Here is a 13,546-nt window from a genome sequence, read left to right as displayed (position 1 = left end):
ATTGTAAAGCTGTCTTTAGATAAGCAAATATTTAGCTGTATTAGGATTGAGTAGAGTTTTCTTTCTTTTCTACCCTTTTCTTAGTGTCTGTGTGTGATTTTACGTCCAGTTTACATCTTAACTTAATGACCATTTGGAATGTGCTTTACAACTTTCTATGTCATGAGCGCCTTCAGGTATGAGTCACGCTGGGCCGGTTGTACTACACCTGCAAGGGACTCCCATCCCAGACTGACACAGAGGAGAGACCTGATCCACAACCCAGCCCAGGTCTTTCACCGAATGTGTTCAAACAGCAGGAACACACCGGACCGTCTTCAGTTCACGGACAGAGGGAATCCTATGTAGAAGTCTAAGGACCCAATTTTGGTCATCATAGAAGTGGCTTTATACAACTGCAAGGGAGTATAATAGTAAATTGAATAGGGTAAAATCCTGGAATACAAAGATGAAGGAAGAAGAAAACGAGAGGAAGAAAGAAAATGGGACAGCAGCACTGGTTGAACTGGGAAGAAGTGGAGCCCAGAAAATGCTTGGCACTGTCAATGGATTGGTGCAGAATGTACGGAGGCCAACTGGGAATCCAGGGCCAACTGAGAATCACGAGATATGTAAGTCACACCAAATACTTATTGTGAATGTGATCAGAAAAGATTTACCGAAATAGCAGGGGGCCCGGCGGCAGCCGCTACCATTTTTTTTTTAAATAGGCCATTACATGCTGGAGTAACGCCAACAGGTAAAGGGCCCTATTTAGTTACCCATCCTCACTCCTGCTTATGGCCGCCTGCACTTACCTTTCTTTGGAGGTGGCTGTGATCAGGAGAGGGGATCAGAAAGTAAGGCCACGGGCCCACGAACCCCACAAACACTGCTATCATTATACTCAGGGGGAGTTGTGGAGAGGTTGGGTCTGTTGGGGGGGCCATGTCAAATCTTTGACTTGGGGCCCAGCCATTCCTAGTTATACCACTGAGTCCTTCTGTACCTGATCTTATGTATTTCCAGTTCTAGATGTATTTGATGTATATAAGTGCATCAGAAAGTTCTATAATTGCTAATAAATCCAGATACATTAAGGAAGTTGTTGTATTGTATATGTTCCATCTGTGTATATCATGAGCTATTTTAATAATTTAGTGCATATGGCTTTTGTCACTGCAATGTGACAAACAAGTCTATATACCAGTTGTAAATGTTCTTATATAAGATTGTATACCTTGCTGGGATCCTATCAGAGTCAGACTCACTTATTCAGTAGAGTACTGGTGGTATTTACAGTGTTTTCCAGCATTTGACCTAGTAGTGTTCCCCAAGGGTCCAGTAGAAGACAACCCCATTCGAAGGTGAGTTTGGAGCCAATTACTGACTTACCTGCTAGGGTATAGTCATCTGCCAACCTACCTGAGGATGCAGATACAGTGGTGAAGAAGGCGCACTGTAGGTTTTAAGGTACTTATATTATCCAGGGGACCAGATCCTTGTGTTGACAATAGGAATATAAATAAAACTGCATAAACCAGTCACCCAGCCATCTACAACAATGTGAATATAAAGTGCAGAGTCTGACTGACTCCAACTCCTACATAAATGGCTGAACGCCATGGTCAGCCAGAATCAGTAATGATCATGTCATTGTAATTAAATAATAAACTAAGCAACTAATTAATTATACAATATTAATAATTGTATAATAATAGAGATGAGCGAGTACTGTTCAGATCAGCCGATCTGAACAGCACGCACGCATTGAAATGAATGGACGTAGCCGGCACGCAGGGGCTTAAGCGGCCGGCCGGCGTCAAATCGGAAGTACCAGGTGCTTCCATTCATTTCAATGCGTGCGTGCTGTTCGGATCGACTGATCCGAACAGTACTCGCTCATCTCTAAAAAATAAAATAATTAATAGTTTTATCTTGATGCTAGAGTCGGAGTTGGTATCTTTTTTTGACTCCACCCAAAATCAGTTCCGATTCTGACTCCACAGTCATGCTAAGGCGCGACAGATATCAGAGGTTTGTATAATCATAGACAGAAATATCTTTGTATATATACAGTCCTATGAAAAAGTTTGGGCACCCCTATTAATCTTAATCATTTTTAGTTCTAAATATTTTGGTATTTGCAACAGCCATTTCAGTTTGATATATCTAATAACTGATGGACACAGTAATATTTCAGGATTGAAATGAGGTTTATTGTACTAACAGAAAATGTGCAATATGCATTAAACCAAAATTTGACCGGTGCAAAAGTATGGGCACCTCAACAGAAAAGTGACATTAATATTTAGTACATCCTCCTTTTGCAAAGATAACAGCCTCTAGTCGCTTCCTGTAGCTTTTAATCAGTTCCTGGATCCTGGATAAAGGTATTTTGGACAAACAATTCAAGTTCAGTTAAGTTTGATGGTCGCCGAGCATGGACAGCCCGCTTCAAATCATCCCACAGATGTTCAATGATATTCAGGTCTGATCCGTGTGCTATTCATGTGTCAGTTTTATTTTTCAGCAATGTATCTGTTAAAAAAAAAAAGCACACGGATGACGTTCATAGGCTGTCTGTCTTCTTTTCACTGAACCATAGACTTGAATGGCCGATATGCATAGAGAAAAGAGAAAATAAAATACTACATGCTATGATTTTTTGGTACTATTCCGTTATCGGGCCAGCAGCAGCGCATTTCAGCACCAGCTTTCGGGACAGCAGTTCAGTTCAGCAGCGGGAATTACAATGACATCCGAGGACTGCTGGCCCGATGCTTGTGCCCAGTAGCCAGTACATCAATGACCCCCCCTCCATCTCCTCCTCCTTCCAGTGCTGCCCCCCAGCTCTCCTTACATCTACCCCGTACCCTCTCCCCGCCACATGACTAAGCCGATGCTGGCCCGATGATAGAGGCCGTGCTTGTGTGTAGTAGGCAGTACATCGATCGATGCCCTCATCCTCCTCTTCCTTCCAGTGCTGCCCCCCAGCTCTTCTTACATCTGCCCCGTACCCTCTCCCTGTAATAGGCCTCACCGTAAATCTTGAGCAATGAATGCTACTAGATAGCCGCCGGACGCTGCAGAAAGTTTGTCCCTCCGGCTCGCTGTAGCTCACCGTTCCTATAGTCGGCGTGTTTCTTGTCAGGGCCTGGATTGAGCCCCGGTGTCTTTCCTTTCGGTCTCGGTACTAGCGCTGAGGTGAGGCCTAGTCGTGTGGCGGGGAGAGGGTACGGGGAAGATGTAAGGAGAGCTGGGGGGCAGCACTGGCAGGAGGAGAAGGATGGGGGAGGGGGGTCATCGATGTACTGGTTACTGGGCACAAGCATCGGGCCAGCAGTCCTCGGATGTCATTGTAATTCCCGCTGCTGAACTGCTGTCCCGAAAGCTGCTGCTGAACTGCGCTGCTGCTGGCCCGATAACGGAATAGTACCGATTTTTTTTCTCAATGTCTCTTTGCCTATGAAAAACAACAGATGTGTAAGGGTGGGTTCACACCTGTGCCCGGTCTCTGCTTTAGCCAATCTGGTGGGTTTCTGTCTTCTGCATGTCCGACTTTGTGTCCAGCTAAAAAAAAAACGGTTTCTCTGCGGAGAGGCAGAAAACTGACCGCCGTCCCCTGTCCAGTTGCTCGGGGCAGAAGACGGAAACTCACCGGATTGGCTAAAGCAGAGACTGGGCGCAATTATTTATTATGCTTACTTGTATATCACCATCATATTTCGCAGCACTTTACAGACATTGACCCTATCAGTATGTTTTTGGCGTGTGGAAGTGCTAACCACTGAGCCACCGTGCTGCCCACGCAATTCTGAACCCACCCTAAAAGGCACCATTGACTATAATGGGTCTATATATATTATACAGTATACAAAACAAACTTGTTTTTTTTATATAGAAGATAATGCATGATGGATGAAGCAGGTAAACATGTATTATGTGTATCACTGCAGCCGTTTGTTACATTCCTGTTTTTCCAGTTTTTGCAGACTTTGAACTTTCCTTGCAAATGAATAGTTTTCTTCTGTAATCGAAATCTTAGATTTTCTGAAAAACAAAAACCACAAAAAAATAAGCAATGACATTGTTACTGATGAAATCATAGTGTAAAATGTTGGTTTTACCACATCTGACCAACCTTCATATTGTACAACAGAAGTGAGCCTGTGCCCAACAATGTCAGACTTCGGGATGTGATTTGTGGTAGATTTGATTAATCTACACTCTGACCCCGTTCCCACGGAGTAACGCGCCGCTCAGTTTGACACGTAAACACGTGTCAGAGCGAGGCACTTCAAAACAGATCCCATTGATTTCAATCGGTGCCGGCTTATGCACGCTCTACATTGAAATCAATGGGTTATAAAGCCTCCCATTGATTTCAATGTGTAGCGCGTGTAAGTCGGCACCCATTGAAGTCAATGGGATCTGTTTTGAACCGCCTTGCTCTGACACGTGTTTACGTGTCTAAGTGAGCGGCGCGTTACTCCGTGGGAACGGAGCCTTAGACTAAGGACACACGTTTCAGAAAAGCAGCTTTTTTTTGTTGCAGGTTTTGCTGCAGTTTTTTGAGCCAAAGCCAGGACTGGATTGGGAAGTAGAATAAAAAGACAGTAAACAATAAAAATAGAAGAGCTTCCAATATATTTCCCATTCCTTTTGTAGCCATTCTCGGCTTTGGCTCAAATGCAGAAAAATTTGAAACATGGGCTACTGGGGCCCAGGTGAGGCTGCCTCAGACAGAAAAATTTACTATAACTCATGTCGGAAAGCTGACATGCGTTATATAGGATATCTATGCCCATTCTTCACTGGGGTAGATTTCCATTCTGACACATAGAAGTGCATCTGAAGAATTAGGAAACCATGTTCATTGTACCTTTGGACACGCTACAGAAAATAACAAGACACAATGAAAAATAAAGTGTACACGTGTGTTTTTTTTTCTGCCGCTTTTTCCACTTATTTTATTTTTCCACAGGGATTTTTAGCTGAGTTTACATTTTTCAGCTTTCATGTAGGGAAGAGATTAACCCACTGACATTACTAAATAGTAGGTCCATTTATTCCAATGTTATCTTGTTCCAGTGTTAAAAAATGAGATGGAATTCCATAGTGCAGCAAAGAACAATGATGTGGAGAAGATGACCTTACTCAAACAGAAGAGAGTCAACATCAACGCTAAAAATGTGGTAAGTGATACAAACGTGCAGGCTTAGCAATGGCCAAGAATAATAGAGACAGGCGGGATGGTTCCCAGGAACGTCCTGAAGGTGCAGTACCAAAGTGATGGCTGCCATGTATTAGAAGTGGACAATGCTAGCTGATGATCTTTATGATAATGGTCTCAATAGGGATGCATTTTAGGGTACACAGACCCCTTTTTCACACCAATAGAGAGTAGAAATGAATACTGGTTTTATAGTTTATGACTTTATCACCCTATGAGCGCTCTTGTTCTCTTTATATGTGCCCACTTTCCTAAAAGTCAAAAACATGTATTTTGAGCCAGAAATATCAAAATCCTTTACCCAAAGTGTATTAAGGGCAACAAGGAGCACAGAAGTAAGTTTTTTCCTTTCTACGGGGCAGAACTTCTTAAATTCTTCTGTGACCTGGCTTCTGAGTATAAGATCACCTTCATATCAAGCACTGTGCCTAGTCATATCAATCATAATGGCCAAATATAGTGCCAGAACAGGAAAATGGAGGGGCACCATGGTGGCTCAGTGGTGATCAGTGCAGCCTTGTAGTGCTGGAGTCCTGGGTTCAAATCCCACCAAGAACAACATTTGCAAGGAGTTTGTATGTTCTCTCCGTGTTTGTGTGGATTCCTCCCATTCTACAAAGGCATACTGATAGGAGAAAAAGAAAATGTACATTGTGATCCCTATATAGGACTTGCTATTTATATTTAAAAAACAAAACAGAAAAACAGGAATTCCAAAGGGATGGGTGAATTATATTCTGGATACAAACATGTCCCAAGGGAATCAGTGGTCTCTATGGGGTCTGTAACTTTGTTGGATGAAAATTTTTGACAATCTGAATGAGGCCTAAATGCCACTTTTGCCCATTGGCTTTATTGGTTATTCAAATATTCTCCATGTGAATGGGAATGAGCTGGAATCCCACATACAACCCATCAATGGCATAGCTATAGGGGGTTCAGAAGGGGTAGCAACCCCTGGACCCTGAAGTCTAAAGAGTCCCAACAGGCCTTATTACAATACAAGTAAACCTAAGTATTATAGATAGCATTTGATAAATTGAGACCCTGATACAGATTTTGCATTGAGGCCCTTGAGCTTCAAGTTACATTAATCCCATTAACTAGACTTATTCTATTTCTAGGGAAAAAAGCAGATCCTATTTTTTTAAAGCCCTTGCAGATGTCCGTGTGACGGGTCAGTGTGTTATCTAGGTTTCTCCTGGATATCACACTGACCTATTCATTTCTATGGACCCGTACACATGACTGCGAATTACATGGTCCTGTGTCTGGGCCGCAAAATATGGAGCAGGTCCTATCCCTGTCAGATTTTGCCTCCCTGCTCCCGATGCTCCTACTCATTGAATGAATGGCAGTCGTGCCCCTTTTTTGTGCCTGTGTCACATAATATAAAAGGTCACCTTTTTTGTGGGAGCCGCCCAGATATTTTAGGAACGTACTTCACTAAATTTCTAGACACAAGATAAACTACTTCTACTTCTTATTCTATTCTCTCACTTGTCAACCAAGCCGCCAACTAGGCCGTACTCATAACACTGGAAATATTACACTTCATGTGGACTTTACAATGGTAGATCCAATGATGTTAGCGAAATTTAACATGAATCTGTCTTTATTGCCCTTAGCAACCAACCCGATTTCAGCTTTTTACATTTTACCAAAGTAGTTTAAAAAATAAAACTGAGCTCTATATGGTTGCTATGGGCAACACAGACTTAAAAAAATAAAATGGCAAGGCCTGTATATGTTTAGTGTGTATAGCGACACAATAATTGCAGTTTTTTTTGTTTCTTTTTTCGCAGCTGGATCGCACAGCTCTTCATTTTGCAGTAGCGGGAGGCCACTACCAAGCTGTGTCTTTTCTTCTCGGCCATAAAGCGCGAGTTGATACCGTGGATAAGGTAAGAATTATAATATTATAATGTACAGACTCCTTTTTCTATTTTTATACAACCCATTGACGGCTGAGGTCACATGGTGTGTGAAAGCTGCGTTTTTCTTTTTGACCCGAAGCCAAGAGTGGCTTTAAAAAGAATGGGAAATATATAGGAAGGTCTTAGGGTAAGTTCGCACCGGCTCCAAAAAACGCCTCCCATTGACTTCAATGGGAACCGTTCACTTCTTTTTTCCGCTAGTGGTTTTATGCTGCTTGCGGAAAGAAAAAAGCGAGCAGCCCTTTCTTGCTGCGGATTCCGTGGCAGAATCTGCCGCAGTGTCTGCGCCGTGACACTCCCTCCTGACTAGGTCCACTCATTTTGGCCTAATCGGGAGCGGAATGCCGTGACTGGATGCCGGTGCACTGCACCAGCATCAAGTCATGGCTAGCTGTTTTTTTGCATCGGATTCTGAGACGGCCCCCGTGTCAAAATCCGGACCATAAAACCCTGTGTGAACTCACCCTTATCCTCCTGCCTTCTGCTAAATCCATTTAAAAAATCACAAGAACACAGCTTTTCTGCAAAGTGAGACTTAAGCCTGGGCCAAAAAAATTAAAATAGACAAGAAATTATTTAAAATAAAATAAAAAATATTTTTGTAAATCCTTCTTTATTCCAATTGCAGGGATCCCATTATCTTCTCAAGTCCTTGTTTCCACCACTGCAGCCATAATGTCTAGGACACCTCACATTGCTGTTGCCGCCAGCCACTGGCATCGCCTGTCACGTCCAATGGTTGGGTACATCACCACGGCAGTGCAGAAATGCCCACTGCAATGATGTATCCGACTACCACTTGTGACCGTGAGGCTAGTGATTAGATGAGTGGCCATATATAGGATACACATTATGTCAACTTTACTTATGGAACCCCAAATTGTGTGGTAATTTGCCACCAAGTTTGGGTGGATTTTCAGCCCCATGCAATTGCCGCAATGGGTGTCTGTACACTATTATTGTACTCATGTTGAAAAATGTTATTTATGATCTTCTAAAGCTCTTGACATTGATCCCATAATGGCCTATTTACCATCCTATTCTTTTCCCAGCATGGCCTCACTGTCCTTCACCTGGCTGCGTGGTCTGCTGACCTAACTATTGTGCAGATGCTGATCAAAGCCGGAGCAAACCAGAAAGCTGTAAACCAGGTATATATCACTTATTACTATTCTATCTCTCTCTAGATATAACCAGGTTCAGATAACGTTATTCGATGGTGACCAAAAAATAGTGCCCATAATGTGATCAATTTATCTAAGCATATTATATATCTCATAGCTCATGTACGTAAATGCCAATTTTTGACACCAATAAATGATGCCATTGGTAAGTAATTTGGGGTTTCCAATGGTTGGACCTTCAGTGATGATACTTTATTGACAGATGTTATTCCAGAAAGTGTCTATACTGTGTATCACACCAAACAACCCTCACTCATGAGATATTTAGTCTGGAATATTGGATACACCCAGATAAAATGGAAGTGGTTGGTGATATCACCTTACCGTTTGTGGCATATTAGTACATGGGAGGGGAGAAACATTTGAGGCTGTGTGATGCCCATGGCGGCCATTTGCAAAGTCGCCACTTTGGATTAACTTTACTTTTTTCAGTGGGAAGGGGGTCATGTGACACATCAAACACATGGAGAATTGCACAAGAAAAACAATGGTGTGCTCATTTTTAATGTACATTTTATCTGGGTGTATCCACCCTGATAATATAAAGTAACATATGAAAGTCTTTTGTAGGATGGAATGAATGTTCTGCATTTTGCGGCCCAGAATAATAAGAATGACATAGTGGATTACCTACTGAAGGAGCTGGAGCTAAAGGACTTAAACATTAAGGATGGGGTGAGTGTCGTACTTTATGATGTGTATTTTAGGACTCAACATCCTAGAACTGTATATAATGTGCACCATTTCTGCTAACATATTGCTGTCCTCCTGCCTCAAATACAAAAAGGTTTCTCTTCTTAAATAGGGAAGCAAAAAACATCTTCAGTATTGCAAAATATGTACCAGTAGTTTGCCATTCTTTGTGTAGGGGTCCCAAACATTTCATGTTACTGCAGGACAGTTTGACTTCTTTCAGCTGCAGCAAATTTCCAATTTTTCATTTTCTTTCTTTTCTAACTTTCTTCCAAAAGACATAATTTTTTTTTATATTTTTCCTTTTTGGTTTACATTTCATTCATAGAGCTGTGTGAGGGCTCACTTTTTGCAAGTTGAGCTTTAGTTTTAATTGATATCATTGCTTTTTATTAATCATTGTGGGACAAAGCAGCCCAAGAATTGGGATTTGTTCTCTGATATGGTGTTCACTATGTAGGATAAATAATTTCATGTCTTGGTCATTCTGAGATTTTTGGAGGCAATGATGCCTAATACGCTCGTTTTTATTGTTCAGTTAGTTTTATATGTAAATTAGGGAAAGTGGGTGAAATTATTTTTTGTGTTTGTTTTCATAAAAAAAGTTTTATTTCACTTTTGTTTTTAGTCCCCTTAGTGGATTTTAATATGCCATTGTGTGACAATATACTGTACTTGTACAATATACTGTAATGCTTCTGTATTGCAGTATACTGTCCATAGATTGGTAATCTTTTAAGAGGTGCAGAAAGATGTCAGGTCTGGGGTCTATATTTAAGCCAAGTCCACCATGACACCTATTTGACACTCATGAGGGGGTGACCAGAGCAGAGAGAGAGAGAGACAGACGTCTCCCTATGAGTAACTGATCAGATCCTACGATCAATATTTAAGATGGTATCTGACGAATTAAATTTCCAGCAAGTTCCAATTTGGGAAGCTGCCATTGTGTATCTGTTGTGTATATGTATCTTGTATGGGGAGAACATAGCACCAGAACCCTCTTCATAATCCCTCTCTCAACATACATGAGATACATGTATGTTATATGTCAAGAAGGGGTCAAACATGTGACATAAAAAAACAAAGAATAATGGGTCCAGCATGGGTTTAGGAGGGATCAGTATCAGTGGGTGCCCCAGTGGTCAATACTTGACTGATCAGAAAATAATGGAATGTAAAAGAGCTTAAGTTTTTTGCTCTGCCGAATTGTGAATGCAACTCTGGACTATATTACTGACGATCACCCTTCAGTTTCCTATAGAGGCATTCAGAGTGTTTCCCTCCTGCTATGTCCCATTGTATGCTGTGTACTTTGTAAATTCTGTATATACATTACTGCTATCTTAGCTGATCTAGATGCAGTTTATTCTGGATAGTGTTTGGATAGTTATACATCCACCTCCCTTCTAGTAAATACTATACAATACATCTCTTTAGTAGGGATTAGGTGGGCAGAGTGTAAAGGTCTTCCAATATTGGTTCTGTGAGGTGTGTCTGACTCTTTTATGAACTGCTTCTGGTAATATTATCTCTGAAAAGTTCTTGTGATTTTTCTGCAGGATATTCATGTGGGTGACTAGGTAAAGGGTAGCAAATGGATTATGTATCATTAGATCAAAGCTGGAACTGGAGGCAAATATTGAGATAAACTCCGGCTAACGTGGAAAATATTATCAAAGTTTATGTGCAGCATTGACGGCAAAACATGACCCCGATAGAGAGTATTTTTTTTCTAATTATTATTTTTTTAGATGTTGAAGAGGGTTCTTGGCAAATAAAACGCTGAAGGCCTATTCGTAGATGCTTGGTACTCCAAACCAGCTCAGGCCCAGTTTACATTTGCTCATGGGCTTCCGTTCGGGAGTCCGCTTGGGGATCCCCCTGAACAGAAACCTATGCCTCATAAAAAAGCACTTAGCAAAAAAGTCAATGGTACCGCACACTCTAAAATTATATGTGGTGCTAGCGAAAAAAGGTCCTTCGACCCAAATATACTAGTGAAAATAGATTTTGCTGCACACACTGTTTTGTGATCAAAGGAATATAGAGATTTATTTTACAATATAGTTAACGCCTTTTGACACAATGCAAAATATTGGCATAGAAAGACAGGCTAGATCAATTGGATATGACGTTTCGGTCCTTAGACCTTCATCAGACGCGATCTAGTGTGGTAGCAGGATCAGTATAAGTGTCAAGGCATGACACTTATACTGATCCTGCTACCACACTAGATCGCGTCTGATGAAGGTCTAAGGACCGAAACGTCATATCCAATTGATCTAGCCTGTCTTTCTATGCCAATATTTTGCATTGTGTCAAAAGGCGTTAACTATATTGTAAAATAAATCTCTATATTCCTTTGATCACAAAACAGTGTGTGCAGCAAAATCTATTTTCACTCATAAAAAAGCACTAACATGAGGAAACCTGCAGATCCCATAGACTAAATGTGGTTTTCGCTCGATTTCCGCACGGAAAATGTGGAGAAAAAAGTGCTGCTTGCAGTAGAGGAGAATGGAATCCCCGAATACAGATGTGAACCGGGTCTCATTCAAGCGAACGGCTCTGATCATCAATATCAGCCACAACAGTAAACTATGACTTTCCGCTGGTTGTACTGGATGAAGGGGTTGAAGCTATCTAGAAGATCTGGGCCAAGGATAGGCCATCAATGCTTTTATCATAGGAAACAAATCTCTATTCACACTTGTCAGCTTATTATTGTTGAAATCACATTTTTATATTACACATATTTTTAAAGAATTTTTGGTGTTTTTTTTATTTTCTGTTATTATCTATATTGAAAAAAAAATCCTAAAAATCTTGCAATTCCAACTATTGCCACTAAAGCCTACTATAGTTTGTGACTTCCTGCCTCCTGAATTCATTTTTTTTATTTTTGAAATCACATTTTTTTTATATTACACATATTTAAAAAAAAATTAAAAAAAATCCTATAAATCTTGCAATTCCAACCATTGCCACTAAACCTAATTCTATGTGAATTCCTGTCTTCTGGCGATGGGCCATAGAAACAATGGTCTGGAGCAGACCCTATTCATTTTCATGGGTTTTCTAGGACTCTTCTGCAACCTTGGTAGTGTTCATTGTGTAGAGAGAGAAGAGCGGATAAGCTGTGAACATCACCTAATGTGACTGGTGGATTCTGTCTCTTATCTACATATACATGATAGCTCTGATCATCAGTGTGCGGACAAGTGAGAGGGTTGCTGCAAACAAATCTCCTACTGCAAACAGGAAGTCTCAGTATATTATTAGGCATAGTGGCCAGAATCATAACTGCAGGAATTTTAACAATGTTTTAAAATATAGATAACACGGAAAATTTATAAAAACCTCACCAAAAATGTTTAACATAAAACAGTTAAATAATAAGTCATTTTCTGGCAATAATATCCTTTTAAAATCCTCTTTATTGTTACTAAAACTAAATTAAAATAATAGGATCAACATTTTTTGGAGATTAGGAAGAGTCTGGAGTTCGCAGTATACAGTCAATACATTAAACTCATCAATAAAACAGTATACTGTGCGCTCTGAATCCCTCTAGGTTTCTATTTCATAAAACAGAGCTCTGACTAATACATATATATATATATATATATATATATATATATATATATATATATGAAGAAATCAGTCAGTACAGCACTTATTGTGTGTATTGAAAAAATGCACATATAGCAGTCCTGTCTTATATATTTGTCACCTGAATTGCTATCTTTATGAACAAAATGAGACTATTTGCAGTTTATTGGTTCATACAGTAAGAAGCTCCATAGACCCCTATTCACCTGTCGGAGCAGTATCCGTCAGAGTTTACCTCTATTCGAAGCACTGAATAGTGCACTAGGATGCATGCTGTTGCACCCTCTTGCACTTGATGTATGTTTTTCAACGATGGGTCTATGCGGCACAGATATCACTCAGTGGCATCTATTTATGGGTCTATTTACCATAAGCGCAGAAATGGAAAGTGACCTAATAGGGCAATAGTGGAAAAATCTAATATTTGCTGTGCATATCCATCAGCATAACAGGAACTGCTGCTTAGGTCACCTATAGTCCAGCCATGACAAAAGAAAACAAACAAGCTTCCTATGGAACAGGCTGTACCTGATTCCAGAAGGAGAGATCCCTTCTTTATTATTGTAATAATCCTACCTATAGAGGGAATGTCTCCAAAAACAGAACTACTTTAGGTAAATGCTTACTTTGCTCTGTGTCTGCAGCGTGTATTTTAAAGCAAAGTTGGGATGAGATTCGCTAAATCCACTTTGCTGTGACATGGAGCCCCCAGCCTCAACCGGAGTCCATGTCCATGCTGGTATACTACATTATGATATTTGATGAAGGGTTTTTATACCTCAAAAAGTTGGATCAGTGGTGTTTTTCACTGAATCTGTATTCAATTAGCAGTAGTAGTGGTCAAGGGTGTAGGTATAGGGGTATACAGGTAGCAGTTGGCCTGGACCCTAGTGCCTGTGGGA

At 40.6% G+C, this 13,546-nt stretch overlaps 1 protein-coding gene across 1 annotated transcript in view; it reads left to right on the top strand.

Annotated features, from left to right (window-relative positions):
• Positions 1–415: 415 nt before the first annotated feature.
• The window catches only part of ANKDD1B (ankyrin repeat and death domain containing 1B), a 33,113-nt gene continuing 19,982 nt past the window's right edge, over positions 416–13,546 (top strand). The window contains exons 1-5 of the mRNA XM_075262415.1: positions 416–611; positions 5,074–5,177; positions 7,021–7,119; positions 8,205–8,303; positions 8,907–9,011. Coding sequence (XP_075118516.1) covers positions 449–611; positions 5,074–5,177; positions 7,021–7,119; positions 8,205–8,303; positions 8,907–9,011 — 570 coding nt within the window. The 5' untranslated portion in view covers positions 416–448. The remainder of the gene's footprint in view (positions 612–5,073; positions 5,178–7,020; positions 7,120–8,204; positions 8,304–8,906; positions 9,012–13,546) is intronic.

Source organism: Leptodactylus fuscus, chromosome 1 (genome assembly GCF_031893055.1).
Source record: "Leptodactylus fuscus isolate aLepFus1 chromosome 1, aLepFus1.hap2, whole genome shotgun sequence".
Lineage (NCBI taxonomy): Eukaryota > Metazoa > Chordata > Amphibia > Anura > Leptodactylidae > Leptodactylus > Leptodactylus fuscus.
Note: the sequence above shows the minus strand (reverse complement) of the source record. Positions and strands in the feature narration are given on the sequence as shown.